Consider the following 25,559-nt stretch of genomic DNA (forward strand, 5'->3'; position numbering starts at 1 on the left):
CTGCACATTACACAGCCTCACATAAGGTAGCAATACTGTAACAATGACTATCACAAGAAGCGATATACACCGTCTCTTTATAATTGATTAGAGTTACCTAACCTTGGCATACATCAAATAAATCTATGCCCATTTTGCAATTGAGTTGAACAGTCCTCTAGCAGGCTAGATGAAAATTCACCATTATGCTTCAGTTCATATTGACTTTTACAAAACATAAGGTTCCGCCTTACCTAGAAAAAAAGCTGACACACGTTTCAAATATTTGCTGTGGAAAGGCATTTCGTTTTGACTAAAGCTTCTGAATCGCAATGTTCTGTTAACAGCTCTGATATCCATTGTGTTCTAGTCCAGGGTTAAATGTGTATACAAGCCTGTACATTCAATGTATGAATGCCTGCATTCAAAATCAAGACACAGGTCAAGAGAATTCCTGCTCAGCTGCCGGGCTCAAAGGGCTCTGGTGACAGCAGGCCTTTGCAACCATGCCAAGATTTCCTGGTGTGGCTTCAGCCAATGTACACCACACTGATGCACAAGAGGTGGGGCTCAGCAGTGGTGTGTGGTGAAATTTTTCATAGGGGAACAGTTAGGGCCAGAGGACCAGCTTGTGAGAGTGAGGAGGGGCAGATGTTGTATGTGTGTGACATTGTGCCTCAGGCTTAGGGAAGGTGGTGGAAGGGCTCTTGGACCCCGTCAGAGCATTGTGCCTCCCTCCCCAAGCCAGGCAGAAGCACAATCCCCTACCTCAGTAGGGATGAATCTGTCAGTTTTGGTTCTCTCGCTTTCTTATTTTTGCATACTTACATTCACTTCCAAACGAAAATCCTGCATGAAAATCCACCAGCATTCTAGAGTGAATTTCTTCCAAGAAGAATATTTCTGTAAGCAATTTTGACTAATGTGCACATTTTTTGCAAGCGTGTTTGCCTAATATGCATTTTAATGTTATTTTCATTTTTATGCACACTTTCCCCTAATATATGCATTTTTGTAAACATTGCTCAGAAGACTGCATCAAAAAATTCAAGTAAGTGCAGATTTCATGCAGTTCTTATATTGTTTCGGAAGGTGTGAATTTGATAGATTTGGCTTTAAATGTTATTTGAATTTCTCCCCCATATCTACTCCCAGCACAGGACTGGGACCTTATTTCAAGTGTTTCAAAGCATAAATGGGAGCACCAATGCAAAAAAACAAAATATGCCTGCCAAATCATAATTAAAAATGAGGAAAGGCAGAGGCAGGGAAATCAATTAATAGGATACAACAAAATACAGTGGAGTGATGCTGTTTTCTCCTTTTCCGTTTCACTTGGAAGGAATATATTATGAAAGGTAAGCTTCTGCTAAAGAGCCAGCTGTTCCTGTTTATGTGGTTGGCTGCTGTTACATTCTGCTAGGGCGAATGAATTTCCAGGAAAATATTATTTACTATCAATTTGAAATGAAGCATATGTTACCAGCCAGAATGGAATAAAAGCTACATTTTGCATTGCTTGAAAGTAGTGTGGCCTAGTAAAAAATGCTCTGTTTTCATATGCCGTTGCAGCAGTATTTGAATACACTTTGCTATGTTATACTGGTATCAGGTTCCTACTGAGAAGTAGCAAGTGAGCTTCGCAGCACTGCATTGCATTAAATTGCAGCAGATGGGTGTGTGTGTGTGGAAAAAGCAAAAAATACGCTTGGATCCAAAATTCCTCAGATGGTATTTTTCTGTGGGGGAAATGTGATATTTTTCTCTTAATAGAACCCACCCACCCACGGCCCAAGAAAAAGAAGGCAACTTTAGGAAAAGGCCACGCTTCAGTGGCAGAGCATGAGCCTTGCATGTAGACCAGGGGTCAGCAAACTTTTTCAACAGGGGGCCGGTCCACGGTCCCTCAGACCTTGTGGGGGGCCAGACTAAATTTTGAAAAAAAGAGAGAACGCATTCCTATGCCCCACAAACAACCCAGAGATGCATTTTAAATAAAAGCACACATTCTACTGATGTAAAAACACACGATTCCTGGACCATCCACGGGCCGGATTTAGAAGGCAGTTGGGCCAGATCCGGCCCCCGGGCCTTAGTTTGTAGACGGTCCCTGGTTCAATCCCTGTTATTTCTAGGTAGGGCTGGGAGAGAACCCTGTCTGAAACCTGGAAAACCACTGCCAGCCAGTGCAGACAGTATTGAGATAGATGGGCCTATGGTCTGTCTCAGTATAAGGCAGCTTCCTATATTCCTATGCAGAATATTTTATGAATATTCCCCACTATATCCCCCTCACAATGCACTGGAATGGAAGCAGGTCAGGGGAATTATGGAGGGTGTGAAATGTGTCCAAGCTGCCAACATGCAAGTTGTTGGTATTGCCTGTTTCAATGGCAGCAGCAGCAGCAGCAGCAGCAACAACAACAACAACAACAAAGACAGGAAAATATAAAAGGTGAATGTCTTCTGAATTAGCCCTTGCTCTGAGGAGCACACTGCTGATGGTGAGCCCAACACCTGAGGAACTGCTGGCTATCCCAGTTTCTCTGTCTACAAATAGGATGGATTGCATGACACTGTTTGCAAATGGGCCTATGAAGTGGATGTCATACCTCAGAATTCAAAGCACCTCTTAAAACTCTGAAGGTTGGTATGGGGGATTTACAGAGCAATCCAAAGCCCTTTACACTGGGTGGGGGTTGTGGGAATAGGCAGAGACCCGCAGAGCTGCAGTTTCCAAAGTGATGTAACAATCCCATAACCAGGGAATTCTATCTCAGGGGTGGGTGGGTGTTTCCTAACAACTCTCGGCGCTGTTGACAAACAACAGCTCCCAGGATTCTTGGGGGGAAGCCATGACTCTTTTAAGTGGTATGATACTGCTGTGAATGTACAGTGCAGAATGGGGTCTTGGTGGCACATTTAGTTCTGAACTTCGTTGAATGAGGGAAGCAAATAATGAACATGGTGCAGTTCAACTCTGCACATTAGGGTTTTTCCCAGCCTTCAAATTTTGATCTGCCTCTAGGATTGTAATGCTGGTAGAATTTGCTTTGCAGCCTTGAGAGCAGCAACATTCGGCTCCAGCCAAGGTCAATACTGCTGCCACTCCAATATTGACAGAAGTGACAGGCTTCAGAGGCCAGCATAGCGCTACCGCACAAGCAGCGTAACTTGCCAGCTTGAGGAAGCAGTCATCAGTCCAGTTGAAAAATATCACCAGAAACAATAACTGTAGGGAAAATGGGTGTACCTTGTACAAAAGACTGCTACTGCAAAGGGTGCAATGGAGGAATAAGCGAGAGCGAGAGGACACTGAATAGCAAATACTTACAGAAATGAAATGCAATGTAAAAAAGAAAGAAAGAAAAGTTGCCAAGAGTGCCTGCAACAGTTCTTATTAGAGCTGTTATTAGTGTCTGTCAGAGTTTCTTAGAACAAAAACGCACGTGGGTGTATGTTATTTGAAGATGCCATAGTAATCTATTAAAATTATGTGCTGCAAAGAACATCATATAGAAGAGTCGCTATCACGCTCAGCAGATTTGTTTAGGCAGCACAAGGCATTTATAAAATCCTGAATTTGGGTGGCAGGAAAAATCAGTCGAGGCTAACTCTGGATGTGGGGAACTAGAATATTTGTCCCAAGTACAGGTCTGAAAAGAGATGTATCAAGTTGTTATGTGTGTTCCTCACCCCTGGCACACACACATCTTTCTTCACCCTTAAACTCTTGTGTTTTATGGTAGAGGAAGGAAGCCACATGTTCAGAAGTTAACTTTGCATAGGAACTACAATATTACTTCCCCATCCTTTGGAGGAAGCACAAGGCAGAGGGAGGGCTTCAGAGTGTATAGAAAAGAGAATAGCCAGGAAATGCTGAGTGTAAGAGAAAGATAAGCATTAGGAGGATGTTAATCTAAGTACTTCTTTTACAGCACAATCTAATTCACCTTTAGTCTGAGTTCAGTGGGAAACCTCTGGTAAGTGGGCACAGGGCTACAGCTTTGCAGCTCAATCCAATGCACTGTAAGTTCCCTCCCCATTCACTCCTCTGAATTTACTTCTTATTGTGGGCATGGGTCTGCAAGCACTTTATGTCTCTTCCCCACCCTTGTCTGCTATCTTATGCTGTGTTTTTAACATACATAAATGAACATACACCAAGTCCAAAGCAAAGAGAGAACTCTCCAGATGCCGCGTTCACTCATGTTGCCAGTTCATTTGTCATCATAAATAAAAGTGCAATATAATGTAAGAATGCCTGGACTCACAAGCAAGCAGTCTAGATCCTAAATAGACATGGTTTTCCATCATGAGAAATATATCTGCATCTTATACCTATATAGTTGAAGTTGAACTGTACTGATATTTACAAAGCAGTGCATAAAACTGGACTAACAGTAACAGTAAAAGCAATTGCTCAGTAGCAGTTAATTAAATAAGAAATGTGGATTAATGCTCATATTTGAGTGAGTCATGAAAAATCAATCTTGCTGAAGAAGAGGAGATCGTCTAATAAAGCCATTTACAGCTCAATTATATGCATAGCTACATGGAAGCAAGACCCACTGAGATCAATAGGGCTTACTCCCAGGTAAGTGTGTATAGGGTCCCAACCTCAAATTAGTTAAATGTCCTGCTTGAACCCAAAAATTCATAGGCTAAATGGGCATGGTTTTCCGTCACAAGAATCATATTTATTTTATTGTTTATCGGTTCCCAGGATTCTTTGAGGGGAGCCATGACTATATAAACTAGCATGATTACTGCCCAGAGGCCTCGGAAACGTGATGAAGGCATTGTTGGGTATTATCTGTGAATTTTCATACATTAACAAATGAATGAACATGAGAATGATCAAGTACAGATCATTCTGTACTTGGTCCGTGGATGGTCTAGGAATCAGTGCTTTTTTACATGAGTAGAATGTGTTTTTTTATTTAAAATGCATCTCTGGGTTATTTGTGGGGCCCGCCTGGTGTTTTTACATGAGTAGAATGTGTGCTTTTATTTAAAATGCATCTCTGGGTTATTTGTGGGGCATAGGAATTCGTTTATTCCCCCCTCCCCCAAAAAATAGTCTGGCCCCCTACAAGGTCTGAGGGACAGTGGACCAGCCACCTGCTGAAAAAATTTGCTGACCCCTGGGTTAAGACGATCGATAGCCCAAAGAGATGTGTAATACCTGTGAATTTGGTATTATTGCCAGATGATGCAAACTGTGAAATTTGTTACTTAAAGATCTTTCATGGCTTTTGCATTTTTTAATTATCAGATTGCCTTTAAACATGCTTATTTTGAGCAAAGAAAACAGTCAACTCCCTATTTATTTATTTTGCCCATGTCACGGGTTGTACTCTCTGCTCTGCAGTATGAGTCATTCCTATCTTGAATACTGATGATCTATAGCTCTGAAATGACATAACATGTATCTCTGTATCGTGTATTATTGCTTTATTTGAATTTATATTACTTTTCTACCATTGTAGGGCATTGCAGACTTGGGCTCCATTGTAGAATTTAGTGCAATTTAATTTCCTCATATTTTCCAGCAAAGTTTATTGCAATCTATTCCTGCTATCCATTTACTGTCCAGGACACCAACTCTGAACCACTTTAGGAACTAGAGAGTGAAGGGCCTTTGTTCAAATTATGAATTTTAGCAGCACCCTGTGGGACACTAAAAATCAGCATCCCTCCACCTTATGTGTAGGGATGTGGTGGCACTGTGATCTAAACCACAGAGCCCAGGGCTTGCCAATCGGAAGGTCGGCAGTTCGAATCCCCACAACAGGGTGAGCTCCCGTTGCTCGGTCCCAGCTCCTGCCAACCTAGCAGTTTGAAAGCACGTCAAGTGCAAGTAGAGAAATAGGTACCGCTCCTGCGGGAAGTTAAACGGCGTTTCCGTGCATGGTTCTGGTTTGCCAGAAGTGGCTTAGTCATGCTGGCCACATGACCCGGAAGCTGTACGCCAGCTCCCTCAGCCAGTAAAGCGAGATGAGCGCCGCAGCCCCAGAGTCGGCCACGACTGGACCTAATGGTCAGGGGTCCCTTTACCTTTACCAGCTTGTGTGCTCCATTCTAAATCATAATCATGGCATCCCCAGTGGCACCTCTGAGGCGCCACACCCGGTGTGACGGAACTGGTTGCACTCCCTTAAATCCTCCTCTGTGGGCAGAGGCTAGGAAAATGAATTTCCCTATAGTATTGCACCAGGTGGTAGCAACAACAGTACTTGAGAGGGTTAACAGCTCAGGAGGGTCCACCTGCTTCCAGAGGCAGCATGGAAGGAAGAATTCCCTGGAGTTTGTTAGTGTATTTTGGTAAGACGCTTGGCTGTTGTTGGAGGCTCGAAGCCTCCTCAATTGTGCATTAAAATAAATGGTCACATCCTTGTAATAAAAAGCAGGGACTGTCTTTACAGTAACATATGATGAGCTTGCTAGATCAGGCCAATGGTCCATCTATTTCAGCATCCTGTTCTCACAGTGGCCAACCAGTTGCCTGTGGGAAACCTGTAAGCAGGACCTGACCGCAAGCAGTTTCCAGTAACTTGTATTCAGAAGGATACCAGCAGCAGTTCAGGGATTAGCAGTGTTCCTCTGAGGTGCTAAAGCAGGGGTCAGCAACCTGTTTCAGCCATGGGCCGGTCCACCGTCCCTCAGACCATGTGGTGGGCCGGACTACATTTTGAAGATAAAAATGATCAAATTCCTATGCCCCACAAATAACCCAGAGATGCATTTTAAATAAAAGGACACATTCTACTCATGTAAAAACACACTGATTCCCAGACCATCCGGGGGCCAAATTGAGAAGGCAATTGGGCCCCATCTGGTCCACAGGCCTTAGGTTGCCTACCGCTGAGCTAAAGCTTTGGCACCTGTCTGAGAGTACCATCCCCTGAGGTCTTTCCTGGATGTGCCATGGATTCCATCTGACATACAAAGTACTTTATCCCTAAGCCATGGATAGTAGCCAATGAGGTGCATTCCAGATGTTTTGGACTTCAAATCCCATCAGCCCCAGCCAATACTGTCAATGGCCAGCAATGTTGGCAGCTGTAGTCCACAACACCAGGAGGCAACACATTGGCTATTCCTGCCCTAAAAGCTGTGATATCTCCTTAAACCCTAAAGAGCTAATGGGGACCCTTATATCTATAAAGATTGATAACAACTTTTTAAAAATAAAATTATCATCTCTGGGTGTCACTTTCTGCATAGATTTTAAAACAAACCATGCAAATCCTCTAAGTGCTGATTCAGAAAAGTTTCATGAAATGATGGTCCATCATTACACAAATGCATCATTAGAGAAACAAATCTTTTAAGGCTATTAAATTGATGTATTACTGTCAATCATCAAAGTGGTGTTGCTACAATGACGCGAGAATAGTAAGTAACAGTAATGCCAGCATAAAGCTGTCCATTTCCAGTGAACATTCTCTATCTTGTAATAAATCAAAAAATTTATAGTAAACTGCACTGCAGTTTCCCTTTAATACTAAGTGGCAATCCTCAAACATTACTTTATTGAAAAAGTATATTTTTATGTTCTATTCAGAGATAAAATGACTCATAGGGACTATTTATATTTTTCCTAGAAGCACAGTGTCCAGTTCACTGCTGTTTCAAAATTGCTAGTTTTGAGGCTAGTGTACATATTGGTTTTAAAACTGAAAAAGCCAGGTTTAATTCCCTACCACCACTCTCAAAGTTATATTAACTTTTTATCATTGAGCCGAACTGCTGTCAGGCTAAATTATATATAACTGAGATCCATAAAGTCACCATACTCTGAAGTAACTTTGAATTTTCCTTTTACAGTCATTTTACCACAGCATCCTTACCCAGCTGTTGTGCTAGGATACATTAGGGTATTGATTTTGCTGCCTTAGAGGTAGAATCTTGATATAAAGGATGTCTATCTACATTTTAATACTCTTGATGTAGATAAAAACAGCTGCTCTCGGTTGGAAATAGCATAAGATACTGAAACAAATAGACCAGATGGATATCTGTACACTATATGGATAGCAGCATGGTCAGATGTCCTTCTCTTGTGTAAGAGAAGAATAAGAAGAAGAAGAAGAAGAGGAGGAGGAGGAGGAGGAGGAGGAGGAAGAGGAAGAAGAAGAAGAAGAAGTCAGGCTACCTACAGTACAGGTGCAAAGGTTTAGTGTTCACCGAAGATCAACAAAACAGCCAGGGACAGAGTTAATTCTCTTCCGTGTTTTGTTCCAAATGTTCCCATGTCACAAGCATGGCCCAAGCAATAGACTTCCCATCTTCACCTTTGTGACAAGATGTTTACTCTGATCCTGGGCATGTTGACTCTGAAATACATTCTCCTGGGTTCAAATGGGAGTACTGAGAAGTAAGCATGCAGGCTTAATTGCCGACTTCCTTTTCCTGCTAACAGCTGAAGATTGCAGCAACCGTGGATGAAGCATTTTCAATAAATATGCCCCTACAGCTTGTGGCCATGAAGCCAAATAAGAAGCCTTCACAATTTGATGCCAGATAAAGCCCGGTAGACATGTATAGCAGTCTACCAAGGGTTAAGACCCTTCTTTTCGCTACTTGTTGGGAGCTCTGAATACTGAAGTCACAACCCATCACCGGTGCAGTGTTCTCATTCTGCTTTAACACAGGCCTGGGTTAGCCTTGCAGCACACCTGGTTTAGTGCCACTGATCAAGGAAAGGTCTGTAGGTCGGTGGCAGAGCATCTCCTTTGCAATGCAGCAGGTCCCAGGTTCAGTCCCCAGCATCTCCAGGTAGCGCTGTCTCCTGTCTGAAATCCTGGAGAGTTGCATACTGAATTTCCTATCTTCCTAGTATTTTCTCTACCCAGAAGCACACCTATTCCACATGTTGCAGCTTCATCATACTAGCACAAGACTGAGCACCTGTGAGGCTGATTGCCATTATTCTTATTAATGACTTGCTTGCAGTGGCGTAGCGTGGGGGGTGCCAGGGGTGCCGACCGCACCAGGCGCAACATCTGGGGGGGGGCGCGAGTCCAGAGGGGACAAGTTCCTTCCTCCGCCGGGCTCCCCGCCGCCACCGCCAGCCTTGCGCCCTAGCGCGCGCGCCCCCCGCCGTCGCTGTGGCTGCGCTCCGCTCACTGCTCGCAGGAGGAGCAGCCGCTGCAGCAGCGCCGCCGCCGCCACCGACGCCTGGCCGGGCACGGGCAGCCTCTGCACCCTGCCGCCGCCGCCATCCCCTCGGCCCAGGCACAGGCGGCGGCTGCTTCTGCCTCCATCCTCCTCCGGGCAAGCAGCGTTGTTTGCGCGGCAGCGCCAGCGGAAACTCGCAGGTTAGGGGTTGGGGGGCGCAAATTACTTGCCTTGCCCCGGGTTAGGGGGCGCAAATTACTTGCGTTGCCCCGGGTGCTGACAACTCACGCTACGCCGCTGCTTGCTTGCCCAAAGTTTGCATTCAGTCTGAGTTAAATATATACTCATCACATCTAGCTCTTCCAGTGGTGGTCCCTCCATTTTTAACCTGGCTCTTTTAAAGAAAACTATGAAGAATATTCTTAGAGCTTTGGAGAGCTGACAGATCCTGTGAAGCCTTATTACTTGGTCACAACAAATCTTAAGTCCCTGAACATTACAGATGCTGAAATAAATGTTACATTTATTTTGTCATTGAAGCCTAGTGGGTTTTTTTAATAGTTAAGAAAAACCTTTCAAAAAAGGCCGAAGCTTTAGAATGGCAGCACAGTATATGCAGACCTAGAAAGAGCAACTCACCCTCAACAAGGAACAATAGAATAAAGGGTCAGTAATAATAATAATAATAATAATAATAATAATAATAATAATAATAATAATAATTAATAAATTTTATTTATACCCCGCCCTCCCCAGCCAAGACCTGGCTCAGGGCGGCTAACACCAGGTATAAAAACAATTGATTAAAATACAACTTAAAAACAAGATTAAAATACCACTTTAAAATGCAGCCTCATTTCAGTAGAAACTCAAATCAAAAACTTTTTGGGGGATGAAAATGTCAAAATAAGTAGTGTGTCCAAAATGTCACCATACCTAACCAACATCTCTGCTGCAGAATTCTCATATCATGCTCCTACCCATTATTGCACATTATCCAGGTTGTAAGAATACAACAAGCAGTAAAAGCAGAACAGAAGAAAGTGACAGAGATGTCTAAAGACTTAGACTAGATAAGTCCCTGAGTCCCTGTCAGGGGGAAAAGGGTGGGGAATGAATGAATGATAGTCAAGCCACATTGTGTTCCTATGGTCACATGCGATGTTGGCATTGGAAGGAAGGCTAAATGTCCACATGGCAAATGTGTTATGGATACTGTGGCATAAAACAGCACAAAATGTGGAATGCCACCCTATCAGATGCCAAGAAAATAAAGAACTATTTGACTTTTAGAAGACATCTCAAGGAAGTCCTATATAGGGAAGTTTTTTGTGTTTGATTTTTTGTGTGTTTTTAGTATTTCATTGGGAGCTGCCCAGAATAGATCTGGCCCCTACTCCCATCAGAATCCTCCCTTTGAGTTTTACCCAGTTACAAATACTCAATCTAAGCTGTTGGGACAGGATGAAATAGTCCCTATCCAGTACTCTCATCTCCCCCTACTAAGACATGAAAGTAAATATGAAATACATGCCACAGACTGAGATTGAGATAAATAGCTTTCAGCAGGCCAGGGCAATTATTCATAATGGCCTAATGTCCAATTTTCTATTTTCCTACACGAAAAATGAGAGTCCTCTGAGCTTTTGGCTATTCCTGGCCAAGTCAGAGTTGATTCTTCCTGCCGTGGTTTGCCATTGAAGGATTTCTGGCTAATCTCCAGACCCATTCCAACTTAGCTGCAGGGAACAGATGTTTCACCTCATTCCTTCATCTCTCACCTGGAAGATAAGAGCAGTTCTGGTGCCCATAATCAAGCTGTTGCCTGCCAGCAGAATAATGATGGCATAAGGGAGGTATGTCAGTGCTCATCAAATAAAACCACTGAATTGTTTTACACTGTTTCCGCATAACACACACACACACACACGTATGAAAATGTCTACAACAAATTCTTTCAGTCATCTAGAAAATTCAGCTATTTCGCTATGATCTGTATATATCATCATTACAAAGAGAATGTGAATCTGGAGCTGACCAATTTAAAAGAGAACAAACCCAGAGTTGTCCCAGTTTCCACATTGTTCCATTTGTTTCCTATAGCATGGGACAGTTGCATCCTTCCCTTGTCTCCAAGAAGGGAGCTATGATAATGTTTTCCTTCTAGCTTTCATAATTCCAGCTATTACAACATTATGGTGTCTTGGGCCACAGGATGCTTTAGCTGAGATTCCTGCATTGCAAGGGGTTGGACTAGATGACCCTTGGGTCCCTTTCAACTCTTCTATGATTCTATGCTAAACAAACTGGAAGTAGTGGGAAGAGAGAAGTTTTTCTGCAACAGGAAGCTCTGAAATTCAATGGTCAGTTTAAGGGTCATTGGACATATGATGGATAAAAAACATATACAAAGTGTGTGCTTTTCAACACCAGGTAAGTCAATTTGTCCATCTAGCCCATTATTGTCTCCTATGACTAGTAACACCTCTGAGGGTCACAGGCATGCAGTTCTTCCTGACCATATGTCAGGGACTGAATTTGGAACCACTTGGTCTACCACAGAGCTAAGGGCCATCCCTCATTTTTTATTAGTTTAAATGTCATTAATCCACATGTTGTCATAATATTTAATATATATTTTATATTTTTTATATTGCATTTCCTGCAAGGAGCTCCCACCCCCACATCCATTTTCTTATTGGAACAACCCTATGAAGTAGCTTAGGCTGAAACATAGCACTCACCTATAGTCACACAGTGAGGTTTCGAACCTTAAGTCTCCCTGATCCTGGTCTGATTCCCAGTGTAGAAAGATCAGTCTGCATACATGGATGGAAGTTCAGTTGGTGGCTCCACTGTCGATTATTACAGTGAATATTCAAACATGGCATGTGCCCTCGCAAGCAGACTTTATTTTGTGTGCATTCTTTCTCTCTAACATGCAAAGTGGGCATCAGTGTTCCAAGATACTTAAGATTGCTGTTAAATAAAACCAGTATAATAACCACCTGAAGGATGGGTTTATAGCTGTGCTGCTGCTGAATTTCTTTGATACAATAGGATTGAGTTCCGGTATGCCTATCCTTGATCTTGTCTTGCATATACCTATGATCATGCAGAGGGAATTAGCAGAGAAGTATGGCACACACAGTTACATGATCATAGCAATTTCCCAAAACCACATAGCAGTAGTTTTTGGAAACCATGATTGTAGGAATTAGTGCAACCCAGCTCACCAGCGTACAATTGTGTTTCCTCCTTATGAATACGGGCGTGTGTGCTCAATATCATTGTGTAGAGTATGGCAGCAGCCTTCACACAATAGCAGCCTTCATAATGACATTTTTGCACTAATGCGCTCTAGCAAGGCTTCTATAGGAAGTATTTTCTCTCTTTCTCCATTCAGTTGACTAGCAATGCCTTTTGTCCAGTAATTGAATTGAATCAACTCCTAGACAGCCCCATCATTTGAGTGCTCTGAAGATGTATTACACTAATATATCGTCAGAATGACAGTGCTATGATGATACATTAGTGTAATACATCTTCAGAGCTTTAGTGCTGTCCAGAAATAATAGGGATTGTATTGGATAGAGTTCAGTTACGGCACGTGCACGTACACACACACACACACACACACACACACACAGAGAGAGAGAGAGAGAGAGAGAGAGAGAGAGAGAGAGAGAGAATCAGAACCGAATTTTGCTAATGGGGAGGGGATTCTTCCAGGATGAAAGAGCAACAAAGCTAATCCTGAAGCACAGGCTGGCGATATCACTGAACTGCAAATGTTTAGTGTTATTACGGGAATTTTATGCTGTGTTGCAATTATGCTCCCCAGCACACTGTTATTATTCTGTCCCTTGTTATTTTCAGCTGTAGCCCGTGCGTCCTCCACACCTCTGCGATTCAGATATGCTTGGTGTATTTTAATTTTAGCCATTTACAAAGAAATCATTGCCAGCTTTTTCCTTTTCCTTTACATGTGTTGCATTTGTTGTATTACATCACCTTGCTTTGTGACAGGAAAACAAAACAAAACCTTGAACCTCTTGGTAACATCATAAAGTTTTTACATGTGAAATAGTTCCTGAAACTGCTTTTTCTTACATTCACCTGTGGGTTTAGGGTCAAACATACTTGCCATTCAGCGCTTAGGAAGGCTCTCCTTGCAGAAAAAGAAAGGCTTTTATTGGTGGTAGGCATTATTAGCACACTTCACATAGGACAAAGGGATTAAGGCAGGAAGAGGAAGTGGAATGCTGCAAGCTCTTCTTATAGAGACACACAGGCACATCACAGAAACTGAAAGGCTGCTTTGCAGATAGGGCTCCACCAGTGCTCCCCCCCCCTTTAGGGGGTACTCAAGGGTATGCAATCCTGACACCTCTCTCTCTGGTTAAAGAGTGTGTTCCGGCACCTATTTTTCGGGTGGGGGGAGCACTGAGCTCTACTACTGTATTTCTGACACACCAAGACCCTCAATCTCATGTTTCATGTTGAAGAAGCAGGATGTGACAGATTCCTTGTAGGGAGACCACAAAACAGCATACAAAGTAATATACTTCAGTTTCTTGGCCTGGCTTTATGGGAATGAGCAGTGTGACGGTACACAAAGCTAAAATCCCAGGCAAATTGCTTCTCCTCTGTGCCTGCTGCCACCGCACAAACCTTGGCCTCCTCTTCTGATTTGTCTGGAGGAAAACAAACCATAAGACTGGGTTCAAGTGATGTGGCAAGTGAGGCCACTGCCTGTCTCCTAGCAGGAGTAGAGGAAGAGCAAAGCAACCATGATTTCAATACACTACTCAGTTACATTGAGCTATAGTTCAACTATGGTTAATGTAACATGCAAACCACATCACTGTATCCGTGATGAAATAACAACATCTCCAACTGGAGAGGTACTTCAGGGCACAGAACCCTAGAATTTTGAGTCAAAATGTTCTTACCACTTCTACAATTGGGCAGTAAGTTACTAGTTCTCAGTGTCTGATACAGACACACTTCATAAAGGAGGTCATTCTACAGCTTAGGGGTACCCACAGAGAAGACCTGGTATTGTGCCTCCACTCCGCAAACCACAGCTTGACAGAGCTGGCAACAAGGGCCTCACCAGCTCATCTTAACTGCTTGTGGGAACCCACAAGCATCTGGTTGACTGCTGTGAGAACAGGGTGCTGGACTAGATGGGGCCTTGGGATGATCCAGCAGGTTTCTCTTCGGTTCTTATGTTGCCACCCGGGCAGTTTGATATGAATAATTTTAACATCCTCAGTGATACTTAAGAGCTAGAGCTATTGCAAAAAATAGGACTCAGTAGGCTGAAATAGTAACAACTATATTGATTTCAATGGGTCACCTCTCAATATCACTTAGTCTGACACGATTCTTGATAAATTCCGCACTTGTCCATTGTTTTCTATGGACAGCTTTCACTTCTGCTTTGGGTGAAACTGAAGGCATGGCAACCAAGTGAACCTGGGATTTAAGTGTGAACTACATATACCTAATCACTCATTTTCTTCCCTTTCCTATACCTCTGTCTACTATTCTTAAATGCATGGTAAGGGTAGAAACCCTTGAGATCTGCAATGGGAATGAGTTAACATTTTCAGATTGTACCAGCAGTGATATACCTTTTACTCATTCTTGGAAAGAGGAGTCTTAATTTCTCTAATAGGCATTGATCTCCCCCTTGAACTTGCTATTGAATTAACGATGAGCCTGATTTAGCATCAAATAGAAATCTTGCAGTCTCCTTCACATGAATGGGGGCAAATGCTAAACACCCTTTTTGTCTGTGTGTGTGTGTAGGAAATTTTGTGTTACAGTCACCTGAGTAAACTGCTTCTGAGAATATCATTTTCATTATAAACAGTGGTGATTATGCTGCACAATTTGGTTCCATATGAACCATGTCATATTACTGTGGACGCATTAACAGCATACATTTAAAGCACTTTAAACAGCCATACATTTAAAGCACTTTAAACAGATCTACCAAAGAATTCTGAGAGCTGCAGTTTTTAAGGGTGCTAAGAATTACAATTCCCAGACTTGGCTGGCAAGAGGGATTGGTTGTTAAACCCTCTGAGAATTGTAGCTCTGTGATGGGAATAGGGATCTCCTAACAATTCTCAGCACATTTAACAAACTACAGCTCCCAGAATTATTTGGGGGGAAGCCATGGCTGTTTAAAGCAGCATGGTGCGTGTGGCCTATGTTTGGATATCACCATCAACTCCTACCAAACACACACATGTCCATCACTTTAAAATTAATATTTTACAAGTGCTCAAACATTTTTTTTTATTGGCTTGCAGGGCCAGTTCTCTAGTCAAGCTATACACATCTGGTTTATTATTCCAATAATTTAACCTGCTCATCTTCTAGGCCATAGGTTCCCTCATCTGACAACAAAGCGTGTTCTCCAATAAATGAGAGCACGTGTTGCGGTGTGGGCCACCGGGCCAGGCCTCTTGTTGCCAGGCAGGTTAATAGTTGTTGCCTGGCATTGTGATTGGGTAACCGGGTTGCTGGGGCAAATTGTATGTTGCAAATTGGGTGTGTGGGACCATAGTCTTTAAATATTGGTGCACTCTGGTTTCTCTTTCTCTTTGCAGAGTGCATCGGATCACCCGCCCGCCCTCTTTTCCGGTTGACCTTGCTTTGCCTGTCATGGGGTCGTCTGCTTTGGAGCAGGGGCCTAGTAGGAATTTTGCCATTTGGTGATTGGCTGTGCCATTTGGTTTTTGCCTACTGCTCAGCAATTTGTCACAACTTGTAAGGTTGCGGTTAGGCATTGGTTATAATATGCTGGTGGTGGACAGGTCAGGATAGGCTGTGCCTGCCCCTCCTATTGCACTGAAGGGAATTCCGTTAAAGGAATCCTGGGGCTTGCCACGATTTTGTCCAATCCCTGTCATGGGACCAGGGCCGGCAAGCTTTTGGGGAGCTGCTGGGGTGAGCGGCATGGGTCCGACGCTTAGCTCAAATGACCCCCAAGTTTGACTTTCCCTTCTACTGGCTACCGATCGGACCTCGGGATGTCAGTTCTGTCCCAGGCGGGGGGACAGATAGTCATAACCAATGTCTAAACAACCACTCACTGATTTTGTATTTTAATAAAGTTGTGGCCAAAATAGTGCCCAAAAACCAAAACCAAAATTATGTGTTATGTGTGAAATTATTTGAGGGGTGGCCTGGGGACCTACACACACAACACCCTTCAGTTGTTTGCACAGACCACAAAGGACTGCCCCTAAGGACACCGAATGGACGCCGAAATCAGGTATTAAGAATTGAATGGACAAACATTTCAAAAACCCCTAACACATCAGGGAACGCTTGGTGAAAGACGCATTAGATGAATTACATTGCAGAGGAGGGGTATTTGCTTTTCTCTCATGCCATTTCTGATCTTACTGTCATTCATGCAGGATTAATATACATTATTGTACATTAATGTATTGTGTATTATTGCCCCTATCATGACCACATATTTGGTGTTAATAGGAAAAGGCTGTATGCCCACAGGATGTTTCCTCATAATCAGGGACACTGGTGGGTCATAGGGCTCCTTCTATCTTTAGCCGTATGCATATGGGGCTCTCGTTCTTTAATGCTTTACAGAAAAGGAGGCAAGTTTATGTTCACTTAGGTACATTGGAAGTCCAACCAAATTGATAAGATGGGAATAAACGAAAGACAAGAGACATAAAAAGAACCCATCCAGAAAGTTAAAGCTGGAGTGAAATATGAGTGCAAAAGGTCTGAAGTATCGTTCTCCAGGCCCATTAACCCATTTCACAATTAAAGGCCTTTTCCTGCTTTGTAAAGCAGGAAAAGGCCTTTAACTGGAGGATTAATTCGTATCCTTTAGCTTCCTTCCTTCCCTTTGTCTAAGTCAGTCTTCATGCACCGGTTAATTAGACTTATTGGCAATTAAGTTCTCATACCATGATAAAGAGCCAGCCTTTAAGGTGCTACAGGATTCTGTGACTCTCCCCACACCCTACTCGGCCAGTCTGACCAAGGCATTCTGCTGAATTTTGTTTATTTGTCGTATTAGTGGAGTTAAGCTTTCAAAAGGCAGAGCGCTAGTGAGTTATAGGGAAAGCGCCATATCTGCAAGAACAGCTCAGCAACTGAGTGAGCTCTCCGGGGCTTTGTTTACATTACCTTCATCACAGGGGAAAAACAACAACCCAGCTACTTGAAAGGATGCTGCATGCTGGAACACCATTCTTGCCACTCTGATGCATAAAATAGCCACGCCATGATACTTAGATCTGATTGTTTGGAGCATCTTGATGCCAGCACCATAGAGTCCCAGAAGCAACTGGGGATTATGTGGAGATGGTACATAGGATCAGAAGGGCAAAACAGTGACCAACTCCACATGTTGCAGTGAGATAGAGCTAAACCATCACACCTGGAGGCCATTTCAACATGGCTGCACAATAAAGGTAATGTGTAAGCCGGTTTGAAGAGAAATTGCAGTAGCTCATTCCTTGGAGGGCTTTGAGAAGGTTGGAGAGCAAGCGCTGCAATGCAGCTCCTCTGACTTAACATTTCTAGCTCTTGCTTTCAAAAAACGGAAAGTATAATAAGCATGCTGTGCATACAAGTGTTAGGAGGCAGAATTATGTCTCAGACAACCCCAAATTCTTTTAAGATTCCAGTTTCATTCTTCAGCTATTGATGTTGCACTTTGCTCTTAAATGTCAGAACAAAATAACTAATACCTGCAATTTATTCAGATGACATTTCAACAATATAAGATTTTCAGATTACAAGCTTCTGTTCCATGTTCCTTCTAGTGTTACACTAAATGTGTAGATTTGGCGGATTTACATAATAGCTTCAGATAATGAATATTTATAATAATGAATGAATTTACATAATGACTGCAAGTTAAACATGCCCCATTAAAACTCATGCTCTAATTTATGTACTAAGTTAAAATAACTTTACAGTTTATTTTCATTCATATTAGACTAACAGTTTTTTCTCAGCAAAAAGCAATGTACCAACCTCTGCCAAGTGGAAACTATACAAAGTGGTTATTTTTCCTCTCTTCAAATTATACTGCATTTTATAGTTTGCACTGTGAAGTGCCGATTCCATGGCCGTATACACACTGTCATTTACTCTGGCTCCAGTGCACTCCCACCAGTGGTGTTTGAAGCCAAGTACACATGATTTCAGCAGCAATCCATATCAATGTGCAGTCTCATGAATAGCGGGGCGGTTACATGCATGGGGAAACCAAACATGTAATGTGCATCAGGTAATATGTAAACATGCCCACCCCCCTCTCTGCAATGTGAAATTGTAACTTGAAATGCAGCGAAGAGCAATAACCTTGCTGCATGTTATGACGCTAATATGAACATAATCTGTGTCTAATCTGCTCCCTTGTAGGCATGCTTAACATTGTGGGGCTTACTTCTGCATGAACATGGATGGAATTGTACTGAAGCGGTGTTATGAATGTGGAACACTACAAAAAGAGAGACTGTATTGACTCTCATATTAGGTAGAAAAATGGCACTAATTCATACTGACTCAGATCAATGGTACATTATCCCAGGTATGCCAACTTAACCTGACCATACCAGCTCTCCATATCTCCAGGCACAGGTATTTTTCCAGTCCTCTACCTTCAAGTTCTTCAAATGGACTTGTGGGACCTTATGAATGCAAGGCATGAACCCTATTTCAGAGCAACAGTCTTTGTAATTATATGGATGCTGCTGTGAATTACAGGTGAAAACTGAGGAGAAACATGAAGTGCCAATGAACCTTAGTTCATCAAGTGAACTAAAAGCAAAAGCAAAGCAAAAATCTAACGTGTGCCAAATAACGAAAAACCCTGTGTTCTTTCCCCTATAAGCCCAGTTTCTTTTATTACCTATCTGATAATTTAGTTAGACTAGAAGGTTCTATTCCCCCCCCCCCACAGCTTCTGTGTGTGTGTTTTTCTAGACTCCATTCTAGGATGCCTACAAGCTGTCTCCTTATAAATTATTTTACCCTAGCATAATTTTCTCCGTGGTAGAGGGTGACCCAGGATTTCAGCCATATCAGATTGCCAAGCAGTCACCCAAAAAAACTCTCTAGTAACGCTGATACAGTAATGTAGGTACTTGGAAGCCAGTGCCTCAAACAAGGCATGAAATATACTGCAGATGCATCTTTTCTTAAACAATAGTCTCCTTGCCATAGTCTCAGAGAATAGTTTACAGGTGTACGTCTTCCATTTATTTTGTCAAGCTTGAAATCATCCTCATGATCACACCTCGTTGACACAACATGAGCACCTTATGCCTCTCTGGAGTGAGATCCACCAGCATTTCTGTGCTAGAATGTACATGGTTAAACGTAACTGGAGCATTCTCTGAGGTCTTATTTTAAATGAATGATTCTGTTTCTAGTTAAAACTTATGTCCAAATGGAACACTATTCAGTTAAATGTAATCAATTCATTCATTTTGTTCATTCATTAAAATGTAATTCAAGTGTTCTATGGATCTGCATGGCTGCAGTTGTGCAAATGAAACTAAATATTATCTCTACCAAAGAACTGAGACACCATGACCCCTATCTGAGTTACTTGTCTAGGGAAGACCATAGCAGAATCATAGAACTGTATAGAGTTGGAAGAGACCCAAATGCAGGAATCTCAACTAAAACATCCATGACAGAGGCAAGTGTGTTCTGGTTGGGTTGGTTTAGAGTGGAAAGTGGGGAGAGAACATTCAGTCATTTCTCTACCCATCAGATTTCCTTTCCCTTCCAATTGTTCCTATTTTACTTTTTGCAGTAACAGAGTCTTGAATTTTTTTTCTTAGGAGACTGGGAAAACATCTCTATAATGCCTTAGCGAATAGGTATCCAGCCCTAGGACAGGGGACCAAATTCAGTAGCCTGCTGTGCCCTTTTTCTAGCCTTTAACTGTTTCCACAAGTTTTCATGGGATTATACTTATTCAGGCTGCAGATTGAGGGTGGCATATTGGAACACTCACCCAAAACTTCCCTGTTATCCTAGCTCTCAACATGCAGGGGCATCTTTACTGAAAAGGATCCAGATATGCATTCTAAAGCTGTACATTCCAGGAACTCCTAAATATTTGAATCAGACTTTATTGGTTCAGCACCATCTGGCATTAACAAGTGTTTAACTTGCATTCATCTCTGCTGATTATTCCCAGTGGCTGATTACTAGAGAATATTTTTCTTCTTTACAACATTCATGTATCAACCAATCATTCAGAATGCAAAGGGGGTGGCCATGACTGGGAAGGATCCAGAGTTCCTGCTTGTGGATCTTTTCTGCACAATCCTAATAGATTTTGTTATCCAAAGGTAATTTTTTTTAGTTTCAATTTACCTAAGTAGTCCCAATTCTCATGCAATGTAGATAAATAGAAGTTTTTATGAAGACATCATTCATCAAAGGATGCTATCTCATGGGAGTAAGCTGTTCATATCTAATCTCTTGATCCAATGAGTTGGCCACATTCATCAGCAGAATCACCTGTTTACTCAGAAGGAAGTCCCAGTGTGTTAAATGGAGCTTACATTTTAGTAAGTGTGTGTTTTGGGATTGAAGAAAAGACTCAAGTTACTGCCTTGATACATCTTATGAAAGAGCAGTTTATAAATATTTCTATATATAAATAAATCCTCTGCTGATTGAATCAGAAATTCAGCTGTGAGGGGACATTCCAAATTTCTCTTTGCACTGAAACTGCAAGGTGGCAGCAAGGTTCTGCTAATGTCATTTTCACAATGCAAGTTAAGGCCCCGTGTCGCCTTTTAGGAGAGTTCACGTCCTAGGCTCCCACTTTGAAGACTCCCCAAGGTTCCCAACACAATTTTGTTTGACATTTAGTTAAAGACCACCTTTATGAAGTAACTGATTTTTCTGCTCCCTTGGTGGTCACTTAAAAAGGTTTAATTGTTGCTCTTTTAAAGGTCACTATTAGTAATTCTTTCAAGCCCTCCACTATAAAGCAAAGTGCTGCTTAGCCTTTCTTTTAGGCATGCTAGGATGTGGCTCCAGCACCTACATCCATACGAGGTTGATTTACTATCTAAATATTGTCTAACTACAGGAATAAGCTCTTAAACCCAACACAAACTCTCCTCCTTGAAGTTGCAGTTGGTGGCCATTTTGTCAATGCTATTCATCTGACACAGAGATGGCCAATGTGGTGCTCTCCAATGCCATTCATGGCTGATGGGAGTTGTAGTCCATCAGCACTGACTACCCCTGATCTAGCATCACCAACATGCATGACACTCTATATAGCAAGAACAAAAAGAGGAGAGGGGAAGGCAGGTCTAAGAAGTCACCACCCTGAGATGATTAGTTGTTAAGGGGGAGGAAGGGAAAAGAGGCAAATAGAGTAAAAGAATGTAGAGGAAAAAGGAATGTAGAAGAAAGGGAAGCAAAGGATGCAAATGAAACTGAACAGAACCTGTGGCTCTCTAGACTACAACTCCCATCAGCCCCAATGACACACAATAGGTTTCAGGCTGAGTAAAGCCTATAGCCCTCTCTCTGCCTGAGCCTATCCCCTGCCCAACTCCCATTGTGGGAATGGAGGAGAAACAATCACTACTCACCCACCCCCTTTGGGGCCCTTCTCCTTCTAGGGCCACCTAATTCCCATGGTGGGATGGCAAAGATAGCATCGTGATGAGCAGCCTCCACCTGCCCCTGCTCACTCTAGGCCTCTCTTTCTCTATTAGCCTTGGTGTCTCCTGCACATATGTGCATCTCCAAGATCACATACCCATCCTATCCTCCTTGAATTCCATACAACATGCAAGTTTCATGGGAAAGGGGTGCAGCTCCATGGTAGAGGATCTGGTTTCCATGCAGAAGATACAAGGCTTGATCTCTGGCAGGGCTAGGTAGGGATGGGGAGCATCTTGCCTGAAATTTTGGAGAACCACTGCCAGACAGTGTAGACAGAAGTTTCCCAAACTTGGGTCTCCAACTGTTTTCAGACTACAGTCCCCATCATCCCTAAGCACTGGTCCTGCTAGCTAGGATTGATGGGTCTTCAGCTGTTTTTGGACTACAACTCCCAAATTTGGGAAACCCTAGTGTAGACAATACTGGGCTAGATGGACCAGTGGTCTGAATTAGCATAGGGCAGCTTCCCATGTTCCTATGAGACAAGGGAGTATACCTCCATTGTTCTGGCAATGGAGCTGCAATTCCACACTATGCTGCTTCTGGCAGGAAGCCAAAATTGTGGTTCCATCATCTGAGCAGGAATCCCCACTTGCAGCTTCCCTGCCACCTCCTTTGAGGCTGTTAACCTAGCTGTCTGTATTGCACCACTTCCATTGCCTGGAATCTGCATTCTCCCTTGCACAGGAAAGCAAGAGAAGAAAACGTCAGGGTGGAGTCTATTAAATAGTTAAATAGCCATGTGTGTTGGGTGCCTGTGTAGGGTGGAGCATGAACAGATAAAAGCTAGAAACTAACTTCAGATCTCTTGCCTGAGGCACTCAAACATGGGGGGAAAGCCTTGAAAATGTGCAGTTTCCCCCCTTTCTCATTAACCAGTTTCACCTTTCCACAGGGTACTGATTTTGGCAGGAACTCAAAGGCAGAAACTGTCTGTTGACAACAAAACACACAGAAACACACATATATAACATTTTAAAGCTAATAGCTACTCTCTGACTGCTGTCATTTATATCATGGACTTTAGCTACCAGTATGATCCAATTAGTGCTTTTAATCAAATTCTATAACATATTTCAAATTTTCTAGCAAATTTCTAGGTTCCTGAACAGTCTGGCACTTGGAATTCATATTAGACTTGTATGTAACTTAAAACAGCTGCAACAACCCAAACCGCACACAAACACACCAAAACCCCATCCACAATCAAATTGAGTGGATTTTGAGCATACCTGATGGAGAGATATGTCTCCAAGAAATGGAAGGGTCTGGTTTCCCTGTAGCCAAGCAGGCCAGTGTGACGTTACTTCCTTCATTCACCACAATGTCATTTGAGATATGACTTATCTTTGGAGAAACTGAAACGACACAATAAAACACAGTTAAAGATTTCCTTAATCTGGGAAACCACTAGAGATGTCATTAAAGATGCAATACTGATATCGTTAGAATCCAGCTTCATCCCAAACAAGAGTCACCCTTGCTCCGCAATGCACTAAGCAAGGTTAAGTTTATATGCCCATTTTCTATAGGGAAATATCTCTACAAAGTAGCACCTCTGCATACACACACAGGAATACATTTCCTTGATAGCTTTTAGCTGATACAATATTCAGGCTGCAATTCTAAACACACTTACCTGGAAGTAAGTCCCACCAAACTCAACAAGGAATGCCTTTGTACATGGCACTGAATTTTGGAGCATCGCTATGAAAAACCTAGTAGGTTAATATTTCATTAATATTTCATCTTTCTTCACCCATTACATCATTGCAACAACCCTGAGAGATAAGAACATATGAGAAAGGCTCAGACCAATGGCCTATCTTGTCCAGCATTCTATTCTTACAGTAGCCAACCAGATTCCTGTAGGAAGCCAAGAAGCTGAACCTGACTGCTATAGCACCCTCTGTTATGTTTGACATTGACTAGTATTCAGAGGCACATTTCTCCTTACACTGAAGGTAATATATAGTCTTCATGACAAGAAGCCATTGGGTAGCTTAAGCCAGCACTGGATTTAGGGTAGTGCTGGTGGTTTCCCCGCAACAGGGCGCAAAGCCAAGGGAGTGCAAAATGATGATGATGATGATATCTAAATTTATATGTTCTTAATGGTGGTTATTTGGCTTGTTATACTATGTATCTTTTCACCATCAAACTCCAGAAGTAGGTTTGCAATAGTAAAAACAGTAATAAAAACAAAAGTCCTGAATCTAATTCCAATTCATTTAAAATAAAACAATACAATACAATAAATCACACCAAGAACAACATAGGCAACAGCATCATCCTCACAGACCTGCTAATCCGGGAAAGCTTTGGCTTGTTACAGGAGGACTGCAAAGGAGCTCATCCCTTTGATTTCTTGAGGATGAGCACGAGCGCTTCATAAAGCAGGTGCCACTGTCAAGAAGGCCTTGTTCCTTGCAAATAAAAATTGTGGCAGTCATGTTCTTTGCAGATATTAAGCTGTTTCAAGTGATTTGTAGGCTGTGCTGTGCAGCTGTATTTATTTGCAATAAACCCTCCGACACCAATTATTCTAGGTTTAGTGCACTGCTTGCGAGGAGATATTACTATGGGGACCAATTTATGAAACATTGTGTTTTTTGGGAACCCAAATGTCAGTTCCAGCTGATGAACCAGGACTGGAACTCCTGAATCTGAACAGCTTTGTCCTCTCTCTCCTGTCTTCAGCACTCTGCTTCCCTCAGCCTCTTGTTTAGCCTCTTTGGAGAACCCAGTTCTGCAGCAAAACCTTTCCTGAGCCACTTAGCCTCTCTTTAACTGCTCTTCTACTGCCGCCTGAGTTATTCCCACTGTACCTGCATTACTCACTTATTAATCCCTCATGAATATCCCCAGCTCTTTGGTTTTTGCATCAGATTGCAAACCCTCTAGATAGGAATGTATGTGTGATGAACAATGTTGGAGGGAATGATGAGAAACTCACTTGCCCCCCACAATTACACTCATGTCAGAATGACGCATAATATAAGTCAAGTGATTTTGTTGTTTTCCAGTAAGCAAAAACCTAAAACAAGAACTGGCAAAGTACCTGGAAATGATCGTTATATGTCAGTAGCACCTGCTCTAGATACTACCTCTTGCTACTTATGGATGACTCTTTCTTGCATGACTCAGAAATACTCTGGTTCTGCACACTCACATTCACATGGAAGCTAGGTATCACAAAACAGCCACATTGCGGTGACAGGTTTCTGTCCCTTATCAGGCAATTCAATATCAGGAAGGATTGTCTACCTCTTAAACCACATTCACACCATATATTTAAAGCACTATGGTGCTACTTTCAGTGGCGTAGCGTGGGGGTGCCAGGGGTGCCTGCCGCACCGGGCGCAACATCTGGGGGGGCGCGCTCGCTGCCTCCGGAGTCGCCGAAGAGCCTCGGGCGCAGGCTGTAGCGGAGCCGCATGTCTCGTGGAACCGACGAGCTGTGCGCGCGTCCGGGCTGAAGGCGCCCGGCAGGCAGCGGCTCTCAGCGCTCGCTGCGGAGGACGCGCCAGGCAGCCCCTCCTCACAGCCCCGCCTCCGCCGGTGCTGCTGCAGCTGCTGGGCCGTTGCATTTTCCTCGCCTCTCTGCCCCCCCCCTCCGGGCAAGCGGCGTCGTTTGGGCGGCAGCGCCAGCGGCAACTCGCAGGTTAGGGGTTAGGGGGGCGCAAATTACTTGCTTTGCCCCGGGTTAGGGGGCGCAAATTACTTGCGTTGCC

At 42.9% G+C, this 25,559-nt stretch overlaps 1 protein-coding gene across 2 annotated transcripts in view; it reads right to left on the reverse strand.

Annotated features, from left to right (window-relative positions):
• The window catches only part of NEGR1 (neuronal growth regulator 1), a 457,176-nt gene that overhangs the window by 146,144 nt on the left and 285,473 nt on the right, over positions 1–25,559 (reverse strand). For both annotated transcript variants that reach the window (XM_081193857.1, XM_081193858.1), the window contains exon 3: positions 23,058–23,183. In XM_081193857.1, coding sequence (XP_081049983.1) covers positions 23,058–23,183 — 126 coding nt within the window. The remainder of the gene's footprint in view (positions 1–23,057; positions 23,184–25,559) is intronic.

Source organism: Podarcis bocagei (assembly GCF_964188305.1).
Source record: "Podarcis bocagei genome assembly, chromosome: 5".
Taxonomy (NCBI): domain Eukaryota; kingdom Metazoa; phylum Chordata; class Lepidosauria; order Squamata; family Lacertidae; genus Podarcis; species Podarcis bocagei.